The sequence below is a fragment of the Mustela erminea genome, chromosome 1 (genome assembly GCF_009829155.1).
Source record: "Mustela erminea isolate mMusErm1 chromosome 1, mMusErm1.Pri, whole genome shotgun sequence".
NCBI lineage: Eukaryota > Metazoa > Chordata > Mammalia > Carnivora > Mustelidae > Mustela > Mustela erminea.
In genome coordinates, this window is record NC_045614.1 from 64,338,407 (window position 1) to 64,361,939 (window position 23,533).

Sequence of the window (23,533 nt, forward strand, 5' to 3'; positions counted from 1 at the left end):
CTAGGTATGAATACATTTCATCAGTTTATGAGGTGAATTCCACCCTTCTCGGTCCGGTGGGTGGCACACACTGGAGAGGTTGTGAGGTCTTAGCCCAATAGTGACTGCTGATTTCACTGTAATTTTTTTTTTTTTTTCCTAGCAAAACTCTCTGACCCAATATTAAAGTTTTCCAAGAATATTTTTGGAACCTCTTCACGTAAAAGTGGGTCCTTTACAGTCTACTCCAGAGAGTTAAAGATAATATTTACTTAAGAACTGACTTCAGTGACTCAATCTATGTGTGAAAGGGGAAGCTGTGGTGAAGAGCATTTCCTTCCTCCAAGGGCTGGCACCAACAAGCAACTGGAGGTCTCTTTGTAAGATGTCTCTTGTTTCAGTCTACTGTTGCTTGCTCTTGACTTCCTTGTCTTTGAGAGAGCATATTAGTAAATATAAATGAGAACACAGATGACCTGAACACTTTGTTTATTTAGTAGATACATATTAAACTTTGTATACTGCACATGTGACTTCTCTTTTTTACCAGTATCCATTGGACATTTCTAAAGAATACTCATGTATTAGAGCACAAAATGCCAATTGATTTCCTCAAAGCAGAAACCCTGTGGATCATATTTTCTGACCACAATGCATAACTAATCACACACACACTAAATAAAAATATAAGAGAAAAAAAAATCAAAACTCTAAATACAAAGTATTTAGAAATGAATGAAAATGGGAACACTTTCATATGGTCCAACCTGAACTCAGAGGAAAAGTCATAACCTTGGGTGATTTTTTTTTAACCTTAGTAAATAATAAAAGTAAACTAAGCAAACACTTTTTAGGAAACTTGTTTAAAAGGAGACGTTAAAGAAAAATACTGCCATGATAAAAACAGATGGGGTCTAGTGTAACCTGAGAATCTGAGTAAATGAGGCCAGTGGAGGAAATCTAAAGAGGATCCACCATTTTTCTTGGAAATAGGTATTGTACTTTCTCAGGGTATATTTTCAGGATTTCAGTACACCCTAACTTGCATGAAAACAGGAAAGATGTTCAACAGCTGTTTAAGCTTGATGGTGATATGATAAAAAAGTCTGCTACTTTTTCATTTTTAAAAAGGAAATATAAAGTAAATTGCTATTATCTTGTTCATGTTTTGAGGTGTAGTTAATTACATTTCTATTACCCAGGGAAAGATTGAGGACTATTTAAAACTCTTTATTGGAAGCTAAGAAAAAAACACATGTTCTAAGGGTCAAAAACACCAGGTGTTCTACAAAACACACAACAGAATAACAACTCAGCAAAATCTAAGAGACCGTTTTCAGGATATCATTAAACCAGTTTTTTTTTTTTTTTTTTTTTTTTGTCCAAGTTGTTAGTAAGGATTTTGTTTTGTGTTAAAGCTGTGGAATGCACCTGCTCACTTGGTTTCCTGGGGAGGCTATTTTGGGCAATGCTGAACTTTTTTTTACTCCCAGTTTTATACCAGCCTACGCCCTGCTGGTCAGTACTTGCTGAAGCCATTAGAGCATGAAAAAGCTGATCTTCTTCCTGAGCTTTTCACACCTTGGGGACACAGATCCCACTTTCTCCTACTCCCTAAATACTGATTCCAGAGTAGATTGTCTTTCAGCCTCCATTTTTACTCTGATTATGCACTTTTGTCCTTTTCAGTATTTCGTGGGTATCTTAGTGAGATATAGGAAGAAAGAGAAGGTATTAGATGGATCCAATATTATATAAGAATTCTCTACCACTGCATTTTACAAACTATGTGCCTTGGAATAGTCAGTCCTAATAGGTGTTCCATGGATCTAAATCCCTTTTTATAGGGATGCCTGGGTGCCTGGGTGGCTCAGTCAGTTAAGCAGCTGCCTTTGGCTCAGGTCACTCTCTCAGGGTCGTAAGATCAAGTCCTGCATTGGGCTTTTTGCTCAGCAGGGAGCCAGCTTCTCTCTCTCTCTCTCTCTCTCTCTCTGTCTCTGACAAATAAAAGTCTTAAAAAAGTAAATCCCCCTTTACAGATTTACTGTGAAAATTCAGAAATTAAAGTCTATGGGAAGTCCTGAGTAAAGAAGCCTGGTTTATTTTATTTAAATGTAAGCTATTTGAGCACACAACCCCTTTTTTTTTTTTTTTCTTATTGTGGTTTTATTTGCATTATTTCTGATTTTTTTAAATTAAATTTTTTATTTTTTATAAACATATATTTTTATCCCCAGGGGTACAGGTCTGTGAATCACCAGGTTTACACACTTCACAGCACTCACCAAAGCACATACCCTCCCCAATGTCCATAATCCCACCCCCTTCTCCCAAACCCCCTCCCCCCAGCAACCCTCAGTTTGTTTTGTGAGATTAAGAGTCACTTATGGTTTGTCTCCCTCCCAATCCCATCTTGCTTCATTGATTCTTCTCCTACCCACTTAAGCCCCCATGTTGCATCACCACTTCCTCATATCAGGGATTTTTTTTTCATAGCTGGCTGGGCCTGGTTCTAGGCTAAGGCTAACCAGTAGGTTTCCTTCCTGACCCTCCTCTCCTTGGAGTAACCGGTGACCTGGACTAGCTTTTGGACCTCCATGCTGCTTTTTGACCTTTTAACAGTATTCAGCACCAGACTGTTTACATGTACTGTGATCTTCCCATTGATTTTTTTCTTCCTTTAATAAAAAGAACATTAGTTCTAATAAGCACCTACCACGTACCATCTCACTGGTTGTTTTAAAAATATAACCCGGACGCTGGACTCTTCTTCTCAATGGGAGTGTGTGTGTATGTGTGTTTGGTGTGTAGAGGTGAAGAGGAAGGTTCTCTGTGAAATCAACCCTACTAGCAGTCAGTTGAACATCTACACATGGGCTCTCTTTGCCCCCCATGGCCCACACTAAATGTGTATTGGTTGTCTGCTAGTGATGGGGTAAAACAAGTTGTATTCTTTACCTCCTGAGATCCTGAGGAAGCTTTAATCAGTTCTTCACTTCAAATTCATCTTGATAGAATCCAAGTTCTACAGCACTGCTGGTGGGGCACAGGGCACAGCGTCGTCCCTGGTTCAGTTAGATATGCGCCCTCCCTTGGCTGCAGGCAGGGGCAGGAGGGGTCATAAGCTGTTTTCTCACACTATGAAGAATACCCCTCTGGCCTCCCTTTTTTTCCTTCATATTAGCACTTCTTCTCCATCCCTGCCCCCTCTCTAGAATCTGTCTCCCCATCATCTCATCCCCATTCCCAAACTCTGGATCTTCTCCCAGCCATTTCGTGAGTCTTGGAAACCTTCAGGACTTTGGTAGGTCACGGCTGTCCTTGTTCTTGCCATTTCTGCAGACAGGTAAGAGGAGAATAACTGCTGTGGGTCCTCAAGTCTGGGTGTGTGTGTGTATGTGTGTGTGTGTGTGTGAATATCCGTGGCAACCTGCACTGAGGACCAACCTTGTCTCTGCTATCTGCATGACCTGAGATCTTTCAGGAATACTAGCTATCTTGCATTGGGAGGGCTCATTGTCCACCAATACTTGATGTATGTCAAAACTTTTGGGCCTCATTGTGCAGAAGATGTGTTTTTTCCTCCTAACATTGGCTCAAATTATGAGTCTGTGCTTTGACATGTTTCTGTAAAACAAATCACTCCAAAACTTAATGACTTAAAAACCACCAAATCATATTTATTTTGTTTGTAAAGTTATCACTTGGGTAGGTCCAGCAGGGATGGCTGCTGTTCTGTGATGTCCGGGATCCCAGCTGCAGACACACGTGGTCTGTCTATTGCACCTCTCCCCCATGGTGGTTTCAGAGTAGGTGGCTCAGGGTTCCAAGGGCGAGTGTTTCCAGAGAGCAAGGCAGAAGCTACAAGGACTTCTTTGGCCTAGCCTCAGATGTCATGCAGTATGACTCCTGCTGTATCTTATTGGCCATATAAGACCAGTACTGATTCAATGTGGGAGTGGGCTATACAAAGGCGAGACTATTAGGACGCAGGGACCACCTTGCTGGCTGGCTACGGCAGCCCCCTTCTATTCAGTTTCCAAAGGCAAACTGACTTTTTATTGCAAGTTAAATTTGTCTAGGATCTGACACCACTGGACCCAAAGGCTTCCATGGATACGCACCAGAAAGAAGAGATCAGGACACACATTTTCTATGCTCCTTCCAGCCACTGTGTTGTCTTTATTCAATGGAGTACTGAATTAGAGGCAGAGAGGGTTTGTCCTCTGGCATTCCATTTTAGAGAATGGCAGTCATACTATCCGCCCTGGCTCTCGGAGAACCCATCTTGGCTCTGTACACTCAGTTTTTCAGGTTGTACCAGAGAGGGAGGAAATTCTGGATGCCGGCTTTAAAATGATAGTAAGGCATCCAGACTGCTGTGAAACTAGCAGCTCCCCCGTCTCAGCTCCCACCATCATGCTGACCAGTAACAAAAGAAATAAGTGGAGACTACGAATACTAGGGTGTGGGAAATAATGCTCACATGCTTAAGATGCACCTGCTTAGGTCTTTTAAAAACCAATTGTTCTAAAGCTTTTATTGCTCTGTCACAAAATAAATGGAGCGGACATTGATTCCAAGGTCATTGTGAATTGATATTTAACCATATTAATAAGTAATGCAAGTTTGACTGCTAGGAGGAGGCTTGCCGGGGAAGGCATCACAGTATACTGAATGCTTGTAAACATTAGTACAAGTATAGAGTAAGAGAGACTCCCCTACTGATGCTAGATAGGACCCAAGTTCCTCTCTTTCCGAGGGATGAAGCACTAAGGATTCGTCTCCATGTTATGTCTGCTAGGGTATAATAGACTGCCCTAAAGAAGAATGGATTCTGATTTGGCTACTTGTCTCAAGGTGATATTGGTTCTCCTCCATGTTTCTGGTTCTTTGCAAGGTGGACTCAGCCTCCAAAAGGGGGTCCTCCAGGATGGCCTGACAGAAAATGCTGCCCCCAGTACCAAGGACATGAAATGAAATGGGCTCATCACTGAGACTTTTTGCCCCATTCTCTTCCCCAGGTTCACCTTCGCAGAGAATGCTTTCCCAACCGAAGGGGCTGCATAATCTGCAGTAAATCGGGCTCTCTGCCCCACCTTACTCCCACTTTGCTCTCTGTACCTATGCCTTGTGTCCTTCTCTGTCACCTCTGCCAATAACCAGGAGAGCAGCAGTGGCTGCCTATTGGTCACCTTTGGGCAGATCAGGTCCCGGTGGCTAGTGCCACCAGCTTAGCCCTCCCATCTCACGGCACCCCCAGGACTCCATCAGAGGACAGAAGAGACTGTGCAATAACAAAGCGAGGGGGGCTGCGGGGAGCCCTGGCATTTCGGGAGCTGGGGATCAGGACTTCCTGATGCTCTGCAGAGAGACTGCAAATGCGATGATGCGGAGGGGCCATTGCTGGGGACACACGTCTGGAACCAGAATCACACTTGGCCGTGGGGATCCTAGCCTCACACTGGGCCCACACTGCAGGCTGGAGCACCCTCCAGTGGGCTAACTTACATCACATGGACGGGGACGAGGTGAGTCCTCAAGGACAGCTGTGGCTGCCACCCTGCCTCGGCCGCCGCCTGCATGGCACTCAGCTCCCCATCTTGGGCAGCCTCGCCCTCACCTTGGGCAGCCCGGCAATGCTGTGAGATGCCCCTCTGTCTGTGGCTGATACTCCAGTCTCAAACCCATGAGTCTTGTCTCACTGTTTCCCAGGGAGGAGGGTGGGTCAGTGTGGCAGCTCCTCTGCGTGGACACAGTGTGAGACGAGGCATCGCAGCAGAGCCTGGCCACTGCCAAAGCAGGAGGGGCCAGCAATCAGATGTTTTCTAAGACATCCAGGGGGACAAGGCCTCTCTTCTTTCCACTGAGGACTCTGATAAATCCATCTTGCTCCTCTTCGGAAGTCACGCAGATCTGAATGTCAAGGAAGGAGAAACATCAAAGTGTCAACAAGGAAGAAATTAGGAGCTGCTTGAATCACAGTGGACTGAGGCCAGGAGCACCAAATTGGAAAAGGGAGAGCAGTTTCAAATAGTGGGGTGTTGGAGCGGGGAGGCTGGCTCTGTAAGGAAAAGGTTGAGTAAATATTAGGCAGAACCTGGGTTTGGAAATAGGCCTAGGTGCTGAATGTTTTCTGAGTTTTAGGAATGAAGTTTTACAAATGAGGATCAATAAAATGGGGTTAATCAGATTGTGTCCTCCTGAAGAGTCACTGTGAGGACAGAACGATATAATGCTCACAAGAGAACCTAGCATGTGGCACACAATGAGTCCTCAATACTTTATTTTAAAAGATACAGACTAATTGCTACCATTCAGCAGGCCCCGGTCATGTGTTTGGAAATTTATACATATGGTAACAGGAAGTCAAAGGAAGCTATACCATTCCTGGCCCCTAGCAAAGCAAACAGACGCTAACACCTCCCCTTGCCCAGCTGTGTGGGACTGAACAAGAAAGTGGTTAAAAATCTGTTTGTATGACCTTGTCATCATCACTGCCATTTACCACTGAAAGGCTGAAGGGTGGAGAGAGTCAGATGGAAATAAGAATTTTTTGCAAAGTTCTGTGAGTTTCAGCCACCTGACCTGCTTCCATGCGTGGTAGGTTAGATCTTAGGTTAGAGTCTCTAGAAACAGAGCCTGAGGCATGAATCCTTGCGAAGTGGCTTGTTGAGGGTGTGCTCTCAGGAGGTGGGAAGTGAGGGAAGCAGGAGGGCGGGGAAGGAGCTGAGCAAGGGTGAGGACTCAGTTGGAGGTGAGCCTCAGGCTGATTCAACAGGGAGCTCTGGAGTATGAAGTGGGCTGAGGAGTGTTCCCACCTTGAGGCAAGGGGTCTGGCTTCTTGGGCCCCCTGTCAGTCATTGGCCACTGGCTGACTTGGGTGTGAGAGGTGTGACCTGTCAGGTGAGGCAGCTCTTGGTCCGCAGAAGGGCAGTAGCTGGATAAGGGACAGCTGTGAGTTGTCCATCAACACAGCAACCAGGAGATGGGTGTACCCACCTAGTGAGGGGGTTGGGAAAAGAGCTGAGCTTCATTTGTGACTCCCAGCGCTTAGGATATACAAGGGACTGGTTTCTGGTTCAAGTTTCAGAATCCTAACGCTATGATAAGCTTGACTGGAAAGAAGCTCAGATGGGGAAGTAAAAAGGAGTTGATCTGTAAGAAAAGAAGATGTGGTGACTATTTCCTGAAGGCCAGAGGTGAGCTGTGAGGAAGAAATAGCCTTGGTGCCATGTTAGATCCTGCTAGAGCATGATGGGCAAGGTGGCTGCCAAAGGGAAAGTGAACCACCTGATTTTCAAAAGCTAAGACCTGTCATTACCATGCCAGAAACACCACAGACAAGGGACCCTAGTGATGGGCAGGGAGTACATGTCTTAAAAAGAACCCATAAAAATGCCTTAAGAGCACGATTTACCTTTAAAACCGTGACAAAGACAGAATTTTCTTCATTGTTGAAATATGCCTGAAATTCAACAATCCTTACTATTAGACCAACCAATCCACATCAGTGAAAAACTTTAAACCTGATCCCTTGTGCAGATTTGTTCTAGATGCTTATTTAAAAAATTTCCAGTTGAAATATTTAAATAAAGAAATGAACATGAAAACAGTTTGATGATGTATATACACACAGATGTTGTATCATGTTGATGTCAAATATGGAGAACACTGGGCAAAAATCAGAAAACAGAAATTCTGGCCAGAGCTCAGAGCCTTATGCCATTAGCCTAAGTCATAAAGCAAACAAACCAAAAAAATGACTGCAGTCTGGGGTCTCCATTAGTTTTTTGGGTCATTTTCACAGTTTTCCTGATTTACATTAGTAGTAAATTTCAGTCTCTCTAGCAGAAGCCCACTGTCAGTTCAGATGCATGTCCATATATACCCCTTTATTTTCCCTTTTTCTTTTTCAAGATTTCAGTGTGGAAGAGGAACAGTGCTTGGTAGAGGCAATGGAAGAGTTGTTTGAAGGTGTCTCAAAAATAGGAGGCCAAGATGCACAAATGTTTGTACTTTGTTGCATGTACTTATTTCTTCTGCACCTCCTAGTTGGCATCCCTGCAGTGATTTGATTTGGGGAGACCTTCCAAAGGACGAGGAGTTCTATATCCACCACGCACTGCTTGGATAGTCTCGGGGGAAGACAATGGGGACACAGATGAGGAAGCTAAAGGAAGTCGAAAAAGATGAATACAAAGGGTTGAAAATAGATTTCAGCAGCTGTACTCTTCCTAGAAATGAAGAGTCTAGGATTTAAATTTCTGATGGTAGAAATACTTCGCTCTCCAGGTTTGAGAACCTGCCATTTTAGGAAGTGATAAAAAAGTTTGAAACATTTCCTTTCAAGATGAAGTGGAAAGATGAGCCCAGAAGATTACGGGGAGAGGAGGGTGGGAGGGGAGGCAGAGGCAGAACTCCTTCGCTTCGCAGGGACACAAATAGGGTGGCCAACTTGTCTTGGTTTGCCCGGGGCATTCTCAGTCTTTGCACTGAAAAGTCCCACATCCAAGGAAATTCCTCAGCTCCAGATAAAGGAGACAGTTGATTATGCCAGCAAATGTTTTACTGGCCAGGCCATGTGAAAGATACCTCCAAGTGTCTGAGGTCCCTTGATTCCCTACTTTCTGTATTCATTCATTCATTCATTCATTCATTCACTCACTCATTTTCCAAGTTTTTATTGAGAGGCCACTATGTGCTAGCTACCACTCCAGAAGCTGGGAAATAAAGGCAGATGCCTGCTCTCATGAAGCTTATTGGGCAGAACTGGAAGGAGAGATATTTCATGAGTAATTACATGTGTGAGGAGTGCAAGGGCCCTGTGTGTTTTAATCCCTGATTATTTAGTAAACTGACAATATAAATCATTAACAGTTTTTGAATGAATGAACTCATGACGAAAAGGGTCCCTTTGCTGACCTTCTGACCTATCTCTTTGACTGGAACTGGGCCAACCACTGAAAACATCACCAGCAAGAATTAATTCAATTAGGATTCACCTGAGTCATGGGAGGTACACATGGACAAGAGAACAAAAATCAGGGCTCTGCCAAATGGGGAAAGGGCAGAGATGACTACTGGTACCACCCAACAGTTGGGTGTTAGACGATTTTCAGTAGAAAAAGGAAGAGTTATAAAAACTGGTTCCTTTTCCTCTCCTGTCCTCTCCTCTCCCTTCTTCTCCTCTTGTTACCTGATATCCTTTTTCCCTCTCTCCTTCCTCCCTCTTTCCCTCTCTTCCTTCCTTCCTCTTTCCCTCTCACTCTCTTGCCAGCCAGACTTCTGAAGACTGGACTATTTCCTTCCCATTGCTGACAAATCCTGGCCTGTCCACTCTGCTTGCTGACAGCATTGCCGACTGCCTGGTGGACACCACGTGCGCAGAAGGGATGGTCTGGGCATCTCAGTACCGAGGTGAGTATAGCACATACAGAGCACTAGCACCCACCATACTCAACAGAGCATCTCCAGTAGCCTAGTGCTTACTTAGACATGCAGCCTGGATACTGCCAGCCCCTGAGCATCACGCAGACTTTGCATTCTTTAATTAATTACTTTCTTTTTGAGAGATGAGGGAGCATGCATGCACTTGTGGGTGGTGGGGGAGAGGGAGCAGCAGAGGTAGAGAGAGATTCCTCACTGAGAGTGGAGCCCTACGAGGGCTCCAATCCCAGGACCCCGAGATCGAGACCCGAGATGAAACCCTGAGATCGTGACCTGAGATTGTGACCTGAGCTGACCCAAGTCAGCTACTCAACTGATTGAGACACTCAGCCATACCACTTAGTGTTTGTTATTAATGATAACCCCATTCACCCATGTTTTTGCTCTGGTTTCTGTGTTTATGGCTTTACCACTCTCCTCCTCTCACTTCCCCTACTCCTATGGGAGGAGACTAGATTTTTCCCCATTCTTGTCTCTACTTGATATCTTGTCCTTGACCCACTCCCTAGCCCTCTGCTTCTTCTCCTATGTTGTCTCTAATTCTGCTCCCTGCCAGTTAAGTGCCCCTCTTGGCTCAGTCCCTTCATGGTCTTGCCTAGCTTAAGTCCTACAATCTAACCCACTTTGGGGAGCACATCTGCTAATAACATCTAAGGTTTCCCTGGCCTTGCCTCTCAACTCATTAACATTCAACTGGGCTGCAACTTAAAACAGATGAGCAGTCATTTTATTTGAAAGGATTTCTTGCCTAGTGCTCTGGACTCAGTCTTCCCTCAAAATACCTATGAGGAGATAGGACATAGAGGGTGGAATGTCCTGAGCACTGGGATTGGCAGCCATTTGGAGGCTGACAGGCACTTCTCGACAACCACTGAGTTGTAGAGAACTCATTTGATGCCTGAAGCAAGCTGTACTGTTGGATTTAGGATGAATATTCAAGGTTGAAAGATAGCTCCTCCTCCAAGGTCTGCCCAGGCCACAGAGATTCTGCAACTGCCCAGAGCAGAAAGCTGGGCAGCCACTTTTCCCTTACTACTACGGGCTCTACTTTCTAATGTGGGCAAAATACATCTTTTCCTTGTCCTAATTAATACCTCTCTTTCTATATTTATTGATGCATTTATTGGAGTGGTCCTCTAAGAAGAGGAAATGACAGGAAGTAGGAGCACATTAGGCGACACCAGTATCTCCTGGGAGGTGAGACCTCATCAGATAAAACAGTGGGTGGGAATGGAGACAGAAAGACCACGGGGTCTTGCATGAAGTAGGAGGTAGCTTTGCACGTGTTCCAGAGCTGAGAATGTTGAGGAAAAAAGCAATGGCAATAGCAAATCCTAACTTGACCCGGCAGACCAACATTGGATAAAGGCCTCTTAGATAATTGAAGTTAGTGTAAGAGCCATGCATAATTACCTGCTCCCCCAGCTGAGGATACCTGAAAACCCATGAGTGAGCTCTGAGTTGGACCAACTCTGGTCCACTCATCTTTCAGCTGGGAACCCTTCACTCTGCAAAAATCATTCCTTGTTCTAGGATAAGTAAATCATTTGCATTAGACACTGTTGGTTAATGTCAATGGTGTTAATCTGTTCTTTTCCCATGCAGCAGAGCCCTAACTTTTGTTCTGTTGTCCATCCTTACCCTACATGACTTGGGTGAATCCTAATTGTCTGAATCTGTTTTGATTCTCCTTGCCAGTGATTCTCATGGGACCTGGTTCTAGCTAATGAAACAGCATGGGGAGTTCTGAGGTAGTGTGTTTTCCTCTTAAAAGAGATACATTAAGAAGAAAATTTCTTTCTTCATATGGAAGGGATTCTTGGGGTGGCTGCAGCCATCTCTGACCACTAGAAAAGGTGGCTAGTATTTCAAGGATGGCAGAGCATCAGGCTGGAAGAATCTAGATCTCTGACCATGGAATCAAGCTGTTGAATTATGAATCCCAGAACTTCCCTGTATCCAGGCTTCTCATTATGTGAGTAAAATCCACCTTATGAGGTTGACTCAATTTGAGTAACCTGAGATGTGTAACAGCTTCTGCTGTTGTAACAAATTACCACAAACTCAGTGCCTTTAAACAAACCAGTTTATTACATTAGATTTCTGTATGTCTGATGTCTGGTGGGCTTGGCTAGTTTTCTCTGCTCTGGGATTCATAAGGCCAAAATCAATGAGTCAACAGGGCTTATTCTTTTCCCCTCCTTCCTTACTTCTTTTTCTCTAAGAGAGGATTAATTCCAGGCTCATTTAGGCTGTCCAATCCAGTTCCTTGAGGTTGTAGGACTGAAGTCCAGTCCTGGTTTCCTTGCTGAGTCGGGGATCATCCTCACTTTCTAGAGGCTGCCTGCAGTCCTTGACTTGTGGTCCCTTTCTGTATCTTGAGATCCAGTAAGTGTAGTTTGAGTCCTTCTCACATTTAATCTCTCTCTGATCTACGTTTCTTCCGTCTCCTGCTATCTCTCTTTGACTCCAGCTGGATATATCTCAATGCTTTTAAGGGCTCAAATTGGAGGGCCTTGCACACAAGGCCCTTGAAATTGACTGGAGCTAGCCAGCCCACACAATCTAGGGTATATCCCTATCACAAGGCCCATAATCTTAATCACATCTGTAAAGTCCCTTTTGCACAAAATCTGGATTAGTGTCCTATGGTTTCTGTAACAAATTATCACTAAATCAATGGCTTAAAATGACACAAAGTTATCTTGCAGTTTGGGAAATCAGAAGTCCTTAAATGTGAAGGTGAAGGCTGCGCTGCCAGAGAATCTGTTTCCTTACCTTCAGCCTCTAAGAGGCATTCCCTGGCTCCTGGATCCTTCCTCCATCTGCAAGGTCAACAGCATAGCATCTTCAAATCTCTCTCTATCTCTCTTTCTTACTTCAGCTTCTATCCTCACATTTACTTCTCTGACTCTGGCCCTCTTGTCTTCCTGTTCTAAGGAACCGTGATGACACTGGGCTCACCTGGACAATCCAGAATAATTTCCCATCTCACCATCCTTGACTTCACCACATCTGCAGAGTCCTTCTTGCCATGAAAGGTGACACATTCAGTTTTGGGGATGAGGACATGGGGCTGTTGTTCTGCCTCCCACAAGGCGAAAGGATCAAAACTATTACTATCAAACACTAAAAAGTACTGTGGGCAATACGTGCATATGTATGAATGAATAAGTTATTCTTGAATGCCATAGGTTGAAGGAAGACTCAGCCTTGAGGTTTTAAGGAGAGAGTCTCCAGGTGGAGAGAGGATGTGAAGAGAGGCGAAGTAAACATTCTGTGGGCAGAAGGGCGTTGGTGGAGAAGAAAACACTGCAGGCAAAGTAAACATTCTGTGGGCAGAAGGGCGTTGGTGGAGAAGAAAACACTGCAGGCAGTGCACCTTCAGTTCAATCTATGTTAGAAGCAGTGGCAGACTGGATTGGAACTTCAGAATATTAAAGGAATTGGGGCACTATCTGAAAATGTTCTCTCAGCAGGAAGCGGAGAGTGATGGAGTCGAACTCAGTCAAGAGGTTAAAATTAGAGGGGATCATGGGGGAAGAGAGGAAAAATGAAACAAGACAAAACCAGAGGAGGAGACAAACCATAAGAGACTCTTAATCACTGGAAACAAACAGAGGCTTGCTGGAAGGGAGGAGGACGGCGGGATGGAGTAAAGGGGTGATGGACATCAAGGAGCGCATGTGATGTAATGAGCACTGGATGTTATACAAGACTGATGAATCACAGACCTGTACCTCTGAAACCAATGACATATGTGGGTAGAAATTGGCACACAAATTGGCAATTTGGTTATATGCATCAAGAACTGTAAAAATCTTTTATCTGTTTTTCTATAAATTCTAAAGTCTATCATAAGGATGTAATCAGAGTTACGGAGAAAAGATTTTAGTTTAAACATGTTTGTTGCATTATCAATAGTTTAAAAAGTTAAATAAAAATAAAATTAAAAAATTAAAATGGAATATCTAACAACAGGAGAATACTGAAATGCATTCTTCTACATCCAGACTAGGGGTTGACAAACATTTTCTGTAAAGAAGAAAATAGTAAATATTTTTGGCTCTGCAGGCCATATGGTCTTTGTTGCAACCACTCAACTCAGCTGTTCTAGTGTGAAAGTAGCTTCAGATGATACACATATGAATGAATATAGCTCTGTTTCAATAAACTCTGTTTTAAAAACAGAACCAGATTTGACCATAAGTCAATATGCCATGGTTTGCCAAACCGTAATGAATGTGATAAAATGTTAGAGAACTGATAAAAACTGTTTTGAGAAACATTTAATGACTAAGTTAAAAAAAACAAACAAACTCAGAACACTAAATAGAATATGATACACCAAAATATTAATTATAAGAAAAGTTTGGTAGAAAATATACCAAATTGTTTTTGTCAATAATAACTTGATGCTTGAGTTACCTCCTATTTTTATTTTCTTCTTTATATATTTTTTGTAATTTTCAAATTTCTCCACGATAAATACATTTCAGTTTAGTAATCTAAAAATAATTTGCTTATTTTTCTTTAAAAGCTTCAACATAATACAAAGAATCAATAAAAACAGTTCTATTGGGATGGCAAAACTATGGATGAATTTCAAGAAATACTTTTATGGTTTAATAAGAATATTTTTTAGATTTTAAAAATAAGGAAAACAAACTTTGGCATTAGTGCAAACTCTAGTTGTGTTCACAACGAAAGGATAACTTGATTCTCTTTGGAAATAAGAGCTCTGTGAAAAAATAATATAATCATTATGAGACAAATTAACCCCAGAGGCAGAAACGTGATTTGATCAAAGAGATGCATTGCATTTGTTTTCAGAATTGAATTTCTTCTATTTCCCTGTTAAAGAGCATTTGTCTATATTTTTAGAGTTGCAAATACCATACTGGCTATTTTCTGATGTTTACTAGGTAATTTTAGGCAGTGCTGGCCATTGCAGATGAATCTGGAGCTCACTCTAGATGGTGCCGGCTGCATGGGGACCTTGCTATGCACTGGACGGTGGTCAGGCACAGTGCTGGCATTTTACACAGGGGATCATGTTTCACCCTTACCCATGTCAAGAGGGAGGTGCAACTATGCCGACTTTACAGATAAGAATGCTGACATTCAGAAGAGACTTTGCAAAAATCACACAGGGTATGCTATTAGGTTAAGCTCTCCTCATTTTGACCAATATGTTTTGAAATTTTACACCTAAACTAATTTAGGACACTAAGTGATTCGGAGCCAAATTAAAAAAAAAATTTCTTAATAATAGATCTTTATTTTTATTTATTTATTTATTTGTTTTTAAGATGCTCTCTTTTTTTAACATCTTAATTTTATTTATTTATTTTTTCATGTTCCAAGATTCGTTGTTTATGTACCAGATCCAGTGCTCCATCCAATACATGCCCTCCTTAATACCCACCACCAGGCTCACCTAAACCCCATCCCCCTCCCCTCCAAAACCCTCAGTTTGTTTCTCAGAATCAACAGTCTCTCATCTTACATCTCCCCCTCTGATATACCCTAATTCACTTTTCCTTTCCTTCTTCTAATGTCCTCCATGTTATTCCTATGCTCCACAAGTAAGTGAAACCATATGATAATTGACTTTCTCTGCTTGCCTTATCAACAGGACAGGAAACAACAAGTGTTGGAGAGGATGTGGAGAAAGGGGAACCCTCTTACACTGTTGGTGGGAATGCAAGTCGGTGCAGCCACTTTGAAAAACAGTGTGAAGATTCCTCAAAAAATTAAAAATAGAGCTACCCTATAACCCGGCAATTGCACTACTGGGTATTTACCCCAAAGATACAGATGTAGTGAAAAAAAAGGGCCATCTGTAGCTCAGTGTTCATAGCAGCAATGTCCACAATAATAGATCTTTAAAACGTACATTTTCTCTTAAGTGGCTGACGTTTTTCCAAAACTGGTTGCCATGTTGATGCCAAAGATGGAAAATAAAGAATTTGTGTAGGGCTAGAGACCTCAGTGTCTTTGTTGACCCACATGTCATTGGACATAAAAATGCCTTCAGTAGCTACAGGACTACATGGGATTTGAAAGTGAGAGAATGGAAGTGAAGGTCATTCTCAAACTTCAGCTTTGATCCTGGGGAGTTTGTAAAGAGAGAGATTCTTTGCCTTTGCCCTGAAAAGATCTGCTTCCAAAGGTCTGGGATGGAGTCCAGGAATCTGCGTTTTCCACAATCTCCCAGGTGATTATGATTCAGGTGGTTCAAACCACACTCTCAGAAACAACAGGCTAGACAAATACCGGGGATTATGGAACTTTTTTAAAGGATCATGGGTGGATTCATTCGGTTCAGGCTGAAATGCTGTGTTATGTCTTGAGCATGTCTAATTGAAGAGATTGGGTTGTATGCCTCTCCCCCACCCACCCCATGCTGGAAGACTGTACTTCAACCATGGGAGTGGAGAAGATAGGTGAGAGCCCATTTCCAGAAAAGACAGATTTGGAGACTAACAGTCAAGGAATTGGTAGGAGTCACTGAGTTGATGTTCTGCTTCTGGAAATTGATCAAGTTGAGCAAATTTTAATTTGCCTTCTGCTTTCACTGACTTGTATATTAACAACATAAAGACAATGTTCAATTTCAAGTGAGGAAGCTTAAGATTATTTTGAGGGAAAAATCAAACATGCTAGCAAAATTATTAACACTCTGCCAATAAAGATGGATATTCTTTTTGAATTTATTTCCTTCAAAAGACTTTCCAAATTTTTGCAACAGGGAGGATACAGTTGGGTACACTTGGAGAAGCCCTGGCGTGGAACCCAGCTGGGAAAAGTGCCCGTTTGCTGTGTGGGGTGTGTGTGGCATTAGAGCTGAGGTCTCAGTGTGATGAGGATGATTCCATTGCCTGAAATGAAAGATAACCCAATAGGGCACTTACAGGAGTAAGACTGTTTCTAAGGAGTTCTCTGGTCCCAGGATACTTGCCTTAATGACATTCCCTTCCCTGGGAGCCAAACTATGCAAATGGTGCTGTACAGCTCAAAGTTGGTGCCACCTTGTCCAGGGCACATGGAAAGCATTTTGGCTTGGAGTTTGCAGACCAATGTTTAAGTTCTAGCCTGGGGGTGCCTGTGTGGGTCAGATGGTTAAGTGTCTGTCTTCTCCTCAGGTCATGATTTCAGGGTGCTGGGATCAAGCCCCATGTTGGGCTCCCTGCCCAGCAGAGCCTGCTACTCTGTCTCCCCCAGAATAAAATCTTAAAAAAAAAAGTTCCAGCCTAGCTACTTACCAGGTTTTTGTCCCCTTGAGCAAGGGATATAACCTTTATGAGCTTTTGTTTCATCATTTATAAAATATAAATAGTGGTTAATTATTCAAAAAATTCATAGGACATGTGTGGGATCTCAAGTAAAATGTTGTAGGTATATATACTCTATAAATATATATATGACATAAATAATTAGCAATAATAATGATGATCCTTGTGATAATTATCACTGTGGAAATGTCCAGGACTGTATTAATTTGTTCTTTCCTTCTCTGTGAACCAGGGGCTAGATATAAAGATTTTTCTTTTAAACAGTCGTAAAGAAAAGGTAAATCATTATTCTTTGAGAGTACACTTGTTAGTTTGAAGATGATCAAGTATTTGGCACTATGTGTGGCACATAAAATTGTTGATCAAGTTAGGTAAACCAATTTTTTAAAATTTTAAATCAGATATAAAGTAAGGTAAATATAAAATAATATGAAGTCTTATGGGACTTAGAAACTGTCTTTGTAGGCAATTGCAAAAATGACATTCAAGATGTCTTTTGGGCAATGCTATCGAACTGGGATAGTATTAAAATAATTGTTATTATTCTTTTAAAGATTTTATTTATTTATTTATTTGAGAGAGAGAGAGAAATAGCACATGACTGGGGGGAGGGACAGAGGGAGAAACAAACTCCCCGCTGAGCAGGGAGCCCAATGTGGGGGTCTCGATCCCAGGACACTGAGATCATGATCTGAGCTGAAGACAGCCGCCTAACCAACTGAGCCACTCAGGCACCTTGGGATCGTATTAAAATTACTAATACATTGTTCATTTCTTTTTCATTTTCATTCACTTCTTTGTAGGGTGGGCCTCATCATTTCCAACTAGAGGCATAAATTGCCTCAGGAAATATTAAAATTACCATACCAAAAGTGGATACAGAAAGTAATGGATACACCATTAGAGTTAATGGTGAAACTTTATTAGGAGACTGAAGAAATTTCTAGTGTCTGATTTCTCAAATCATCCCCAAATACACCAAGAGCAAATGTGGAGGTCTTCACGTATTATTTTTACTTTATAGTGAGGATACAGAATCTCCCGTGAGAGAAGTTGGGAGTCAGAGAAGTAGGGGCAGAAAGCCCTCTCTCTGCTGGAAGAAGGCAAAGAGAGGCAGAGTTAGGACAAAGAGCTGAGCTTTGTGTGTTTTGTCACTTTGTGTCTGTCAGCATTCCAAGAGTGAGATGGGGAGCAAGAAGCAAGGAGCTTAAAGACATACATATGGAAGGATTTCATTCCTCACTTTTTAGGAAACTCACAGCATCATTCATTTGCTGTTGCATGTTGACCCTCACATTCAACATGGCTCTAGAGCAAGATGGTGCCAGACACCTCTAGATTAGATGTATGGAGACATCCAGGCACTGGTGTGAGATAATCCGTGGTTACCTCTGTCCTGGTTATGTTTTATGCAGCAATGTGAAGGTGTCTTGGATTCCAGTGAAAAGGCAGAAACTTGGAGTCTGGACAAGGAGACCTTATTTAGAAGGGTTGCTGTGACTGGAGGTAAATGCAATGAACTGTGGAACCCTCAGGAAGTAATAACAAAGTATTCCTAAGAGAGTACAAAAAATTAAACATGCATTGGTTCAGACAAGCACAGAACCAAAACTGGAGTAGGTGTCCACATCAGAGACTAGCAGTCGTCAGAGAAAAGGGACCAGGCCCAGATAGATGCCCTTACCCTGCTGCCATAACATTATGTATATTTCCTCTTGTGAACACATAGCACTAAATGAGTTTCTGAACTCAATCTAAACCTGGTTTTGCAGGTTTAGATTCTGCTACACTACATAATACCACCAGGGTGAGTATTCTCTTTTCTCAAAGTGAACACTTGGACTATGACCCCATTCATTCAGATTTATGGGTGCCATTATGTTTGTTAGTGGTTTTTTTCTCTGTTTTGGTGGTACCTGGTATGTGCTTGCATGCTTTACTCACCTGATTCTCCTTCAGTGTCATCTGCCCCTGTTCTTTACACCCGAGGAAGGTCCTAACACATCTAAAGATCTTCTCATTTTGTTGTACTCTCTGAACAAAGTTGGCCGGAAAGAAGCCAATCCTGTCTTGAATTTTCCCCTGGAAGGAAAAAGGACACATGAGTCCACAATTGTTTCATTTGTTGTAATTACAGTTACCAAGTGATTCTTTGTTTTGTTTTGTTTTGTTTTTCTTTCTTTTTTTTTTTTTTTTTAAGAAAGAGGAATACTTACTTTCCACCAGTCTTCATTAGTGTCTTCTAGAAGAGTAATCATGTCTCCTGGCCTATAATGAAGAGTGAACGGGTTGAGTGGGGAAGGAGAGGGGGGAAAAAAAAGAAGATGACACTTCAGATTCACAAGTAATAGTCTTTCATTTACACAAATAATCCTAAAATAAATAGAAGTAAAATAAACATGACTTTTTCTCAGTTCTTCCCACCCAAGAAAATAGTTTTGTTATACATTCAAAACAAATACTATTTCCATGTTGTATTTGAAAAAATAATATAGCCTTATTTTTTAAAAGAATTTATTTATTTTGAGAGGGAGGGAGAAGGAGAGAGTGCAGGGGAAGAGGCAGACACACAGGGAGAGAGAGAATTCAAGCAGACTTCTGCTTGAGCACAGAGCCTGACTTGGGACAGGATCCTACAACCATGAGATCATAACCTGAGTCAAAACGAAGAATCAGGTGCTTAACCAATTGAGTCACTCAGGTTCCTCAATATTAGCTTTATTTTTACATATAGAGAAGGGTTCTTTATTATTTCTGGAAGTTTCCTATTCATATTTGCCACTTCTGTTATGGATGTGATATTAAAATAGATATTTCTAAGAATATTATATTCTGTTTTTAAAAACAGTATTTCTTTCCTTTATTGAGTTCTTTCCCCTAGAATTGGTTGGCCTCCTCTTTTATTGCTTTACCTTCATGTCAAGGGATTTTCTTCAATATCTGTGTTTCTTGGTTGTTTCTCTTTTTTTCTTGGTTGTTTCTTTATATTAATGGCTGAAAACAGAGGTAGATGGGTGTGGGCAGCTGGGTGAGCTTCTCTGCTATTACATCCTTCTGAGTCTGCACTCTCTCTCTCTCCCAAGTGCAAGGGATAATTTCAAGTTCTGCTTAAAAGAGCAGGGAGTCTCAATTGGGGCCTATCATTTTCAGATGCTTGAAAACGTAGCAGGTAAGCAGTGTGGGGTCTCCTACCACTACCCCAATGGCTTAAACAGGGGGGCTTTCTTAACCTTTGTGAGGGGAAGATCAGTTTATTCTCCTGTTAAGTACACCTGTCTTTTTCCTTCCCTCCCCTTGCTTTCTAGGTGGTCTGGGGTCAAGAGTTACCTAAACATAGCTCTTTGTCTTTCTTAGACTTCTGCACTCACACAGGCATAGGTTCCTTTTCTTCTGAATACAGCTGTTCCTTTGATTATAGAGTCAAATACACATTGCTATCTATTGCCCATTAGAACCAGTAATGTGGTGTCATGAACACAGCTGGGAGTCTGTGTCAGTTATATGTTGCTGTGATAATGCTATGTACCATACAGCCACAAAACAATGGCTCACTCCCATACCTGAGTGTCGGCTGGCTGTTGGCTATTGGAATGACTGGGGAGACTTGGCCCTATTTCCTGTTTCTCATACACCAGAAGGTTAATTTGCACATTCATACCAATGCCAGAATTTTAAGAGCAGCAAATGGAAACACACAAAACACGTAAGGCCTTCAAGGCCAGGGTTGGAATTGACACACTGCCATTTCTGCCTTGTTTTATTGGGCAAAGCATGTTATGAGACCAATCCAGATTCAAGGGATGGGACAGCGGCTCCACCTCTGTGATGACAGGAACTGTAAGGTCTCACGGCAAAGGATAGGAGTATAGGAAAAGGTGAAGAATTTGGGCCATTAATGCAATCAAGCTATTGGCGAAACCCTCATGTTCTTCAATGAATTTGCTGGGAGTTCAGTGTCTCCTTGAATGTCCCCCTACTTATACCTAAAAGTTACTTTTTCCTGAGCATGTTTTGGTCTCCACGCATCTTCACTGTCCTCAATTCTAGTTGCTGTAGTTTGCCAGGAACTTTTCAAAATGTTGGGGTCTTGGATAGTATTATTTCTTGTTTTCTAGTATTGTTTATGGAGGGTTTTTTTAAAAAAATATATTTTTGGACATTTCAAGGGATTGAAACAGGAGAGGAAATAGATCCAGGGGTTCATTTGGTATTCTGATTCAATCTCCTCTGCTGTCATTTTCAATTCTCAGTTAATATCTATCTTCGTAGGGGACTCCAAATAGAACAGGCTTGTTACACCTGAAGCATTAAACACGAGTGGCATTTTGGTATTTCAACAGTCACAGTTCCGTGCTGATGCCATAGAAAGCGAGATGGCTGAAAATCACTCTTTTCCCAGGTGAGGGATTTAATTAAGCAGCAAGGATGAAAGCTGATGTAGAAAAATCTTTCTCACTCCAGCAGATTTTACTTAACCTAATAACCTAAGAAACAATGTGTTAGCATCAAGTCCAGTGACTTTACTGATGGCTTGGTAGAAACAGGAAGTAAGGAAAAAAGGTGGAGGTGAGGGTGGGGGCGGAGGCACCTTTTCCTAAGGGTAAGAAAGGATACTGCCTGGATCTAACTGCTGGTTTTACAATTTAGATAGGGAGTCACTCTTTACCATGGCCATAGGTGAGCTGTCCCTGAGCATACGACCCATGGTAACTAAACCACATATTAGAAGAAGGCACTCACTGGAACACAAGCTATAATTTTATGAGCAATACCAAACATCCTCTTGACAGCGTGATGGGGATTGTCTTATCCTATAAAAGAGCACTGCCAGGACCAGAAAACTGCCTAGTGAGGGAGGAGAGTTACATTCAAATATATATTTTTTCTTTTTTGTTATTTGTTTACCCACTCATTCAACAAATATTCCAGAATACTGACTCTGGGTAATCTTTGGAGAATAATGTTCTCACTGGAGTTAATGTTCTAGTGAGAAAGATGGATACAAATAAGCACACAGAAAATAGAACATTGAATACGGTTATAAATACTAACAGGAAGATTGTATCTCTAACTGATGGATGTATAATTGCAAATTGTCATAAGGGCTATGAAGGGTATAGATAGGATGCAGATATAAAGCATACGGGTAGACTCTTGATATTAGCCAACTACTCTAATCATCTGGTGGAGACAGCTAATGTCTCTTTTTCACTGTAGGCAGGATGTTGCCCCAGGCAGCACTTGAATCCAAGATAACAATGCTCTGACATCTCAGTCAGCAAACCCATGGCCCATGGGGTTTGCCCTGCTCCTTGCCCCTACCCCAAATCCCCCACCAATCTTGGCACTCATTCCACTGCACCTTCACTCAGACTTAAACTCCTTTTCAAGATGGGATCCAGGCCTGTGGATCTGAGGAGGCAAGCAAGATAAAACAATATGAACAATATGTTTTGTCTTGACCTAGTTTTGAGACTCTCATTAGAGGCCAGTCAGTTTCCCTTAAGCAACGTGTTAAGCCAACACCCCAACCTCTTCCCTTTGGACTCTCACAGTCCAGGCCATGATGCCCCAACCCTGTCTGCTCCTGAGGCCATGTACCAGATAACTAGGGACAGCCCTCATGCCCTGGAACATGTGAAATTTTATTCAGATTTGCTAATCCACAGGGATTCTGGGAAACCAGCTAACCCTGGCTGCTTGCCATACATAAGCTGCCCCTATAGCCTGGGTGTGTAGATTCCCAGCTGCAAGCTTGGGTGGCCCAATGTGGCCACCCCTCCCTATCACCTGTGGGTCCTCCACTCAACCGGTTCTCAGCTTTGTTCTCTTCTCCTGTCTGTGGTTTTTGTGCACGATATCCTGCCATCAAGGAATTAAGTCCAAACATTCTGCTCCCTTGCTCCACATAGGGAGAGCCTGTCCATGGTTCCTGGAGGAATAGAAGCCCAACGCCTAAAAATCCTCCTTCCTGTGGCTGGTCTTAGGATGGACACTGCCAATGAGTGACTCTCTTCCCCCAAATGTTTCAGGTTTCTATGGCCGACCAGGCCCCTCTTCATGGAACAATTCTTTCTCATTTTGGGTTCTCACACTTCAAAGTCCTGTGCTGGCCTAACACTTACTCTCTTTCTTCCAGGAGACCTTATGTTCCCAATCCATAATGTGCAGATTTTATAATTTAGCTCTATTTCCAAATTCCTGGAGATGAACTTGTCAGGTCCCCAAATATTTTTAAAAAGTTTTCCTTTGTTTAATTCAATCAGAGCATCCTAAGTTCAGGTAAGCCTTTTGCTGTACCCAAGAATCATACATGTCTACAATATAATGCAATTTGTAAATGATAAAGGGATAAGTTTCTCTTTTGGCATAGACTGATCAGAACACCACAGCTGGCCTTTTCTTTTGGTTTGCTCAGTAACATAGGTCTTGGATCCAGAGGATGATTTTCAGAAAGTCTTGACATGATGAGGGAACTCTGTGCTACGATCACGAGTAGGAACAGAGTAACAACAGCTAAGTGCAGAATCACGGCTCAACAGTGAGGGGACCATGAGTGTGTGTGTTTGAGTCTGTGTGTGAGAACAGGATGGCTGCTATCTGGTTCATTTTCCGCAGTCCTCTGCTTCCCTCATTTCTCAGTTTTTCATGTGGACAGAGGAACCTCTTTCTTTCACCATGAGGGAGACTGGTTTTAATGACTTAGAGGGCATGGCGCCACAGAGTGTATGGATAATGCCCACTGAGCCCAACCAGCTTCAGAGAACTATTCTGCAAGGTGTATGGCCATGGTTTGGTCTTCTAGA

General features: G+C 42.3%; 1 protein-coding gene across 3 annotated transcripts in view; it reads right to left on the reverse strand.

Annotated features, from left to right (window-relative positions):
• Positions 1-3,174: 3,174 nt before the first annotated feature.
• STAC (SH3 and cysteine rich domain) overlaps positions 3,175-23,533 on the reverse strand; it is a 149,232-nt gene continuing 128,873 nt past the window's right edge. For all 3 annotated transcript variants that reach the window (XM_032359278.1, XM_032359210.1, XM_032359354.1), the window contains exons 9-11: positions 18,944-18,995; positions 18,672-18,809; positions 3,175-5,895 (exon numbers count right to left, since the gene is read on the reverse strand). In XM_032359278.1, the coding sequence (XP_032215169.1) occupies positions 5,797-5,895; positions 18,672-18,809; positions 18,944-18,995 (289 nt within the window). In that variant the 3' untranslated portion in view covers positions 3,175-5,796. The remainder of the gene's footprint in view (positions 5,896-18,671; positions 18,810-18,943; positions 18,996-23,533) is intronic.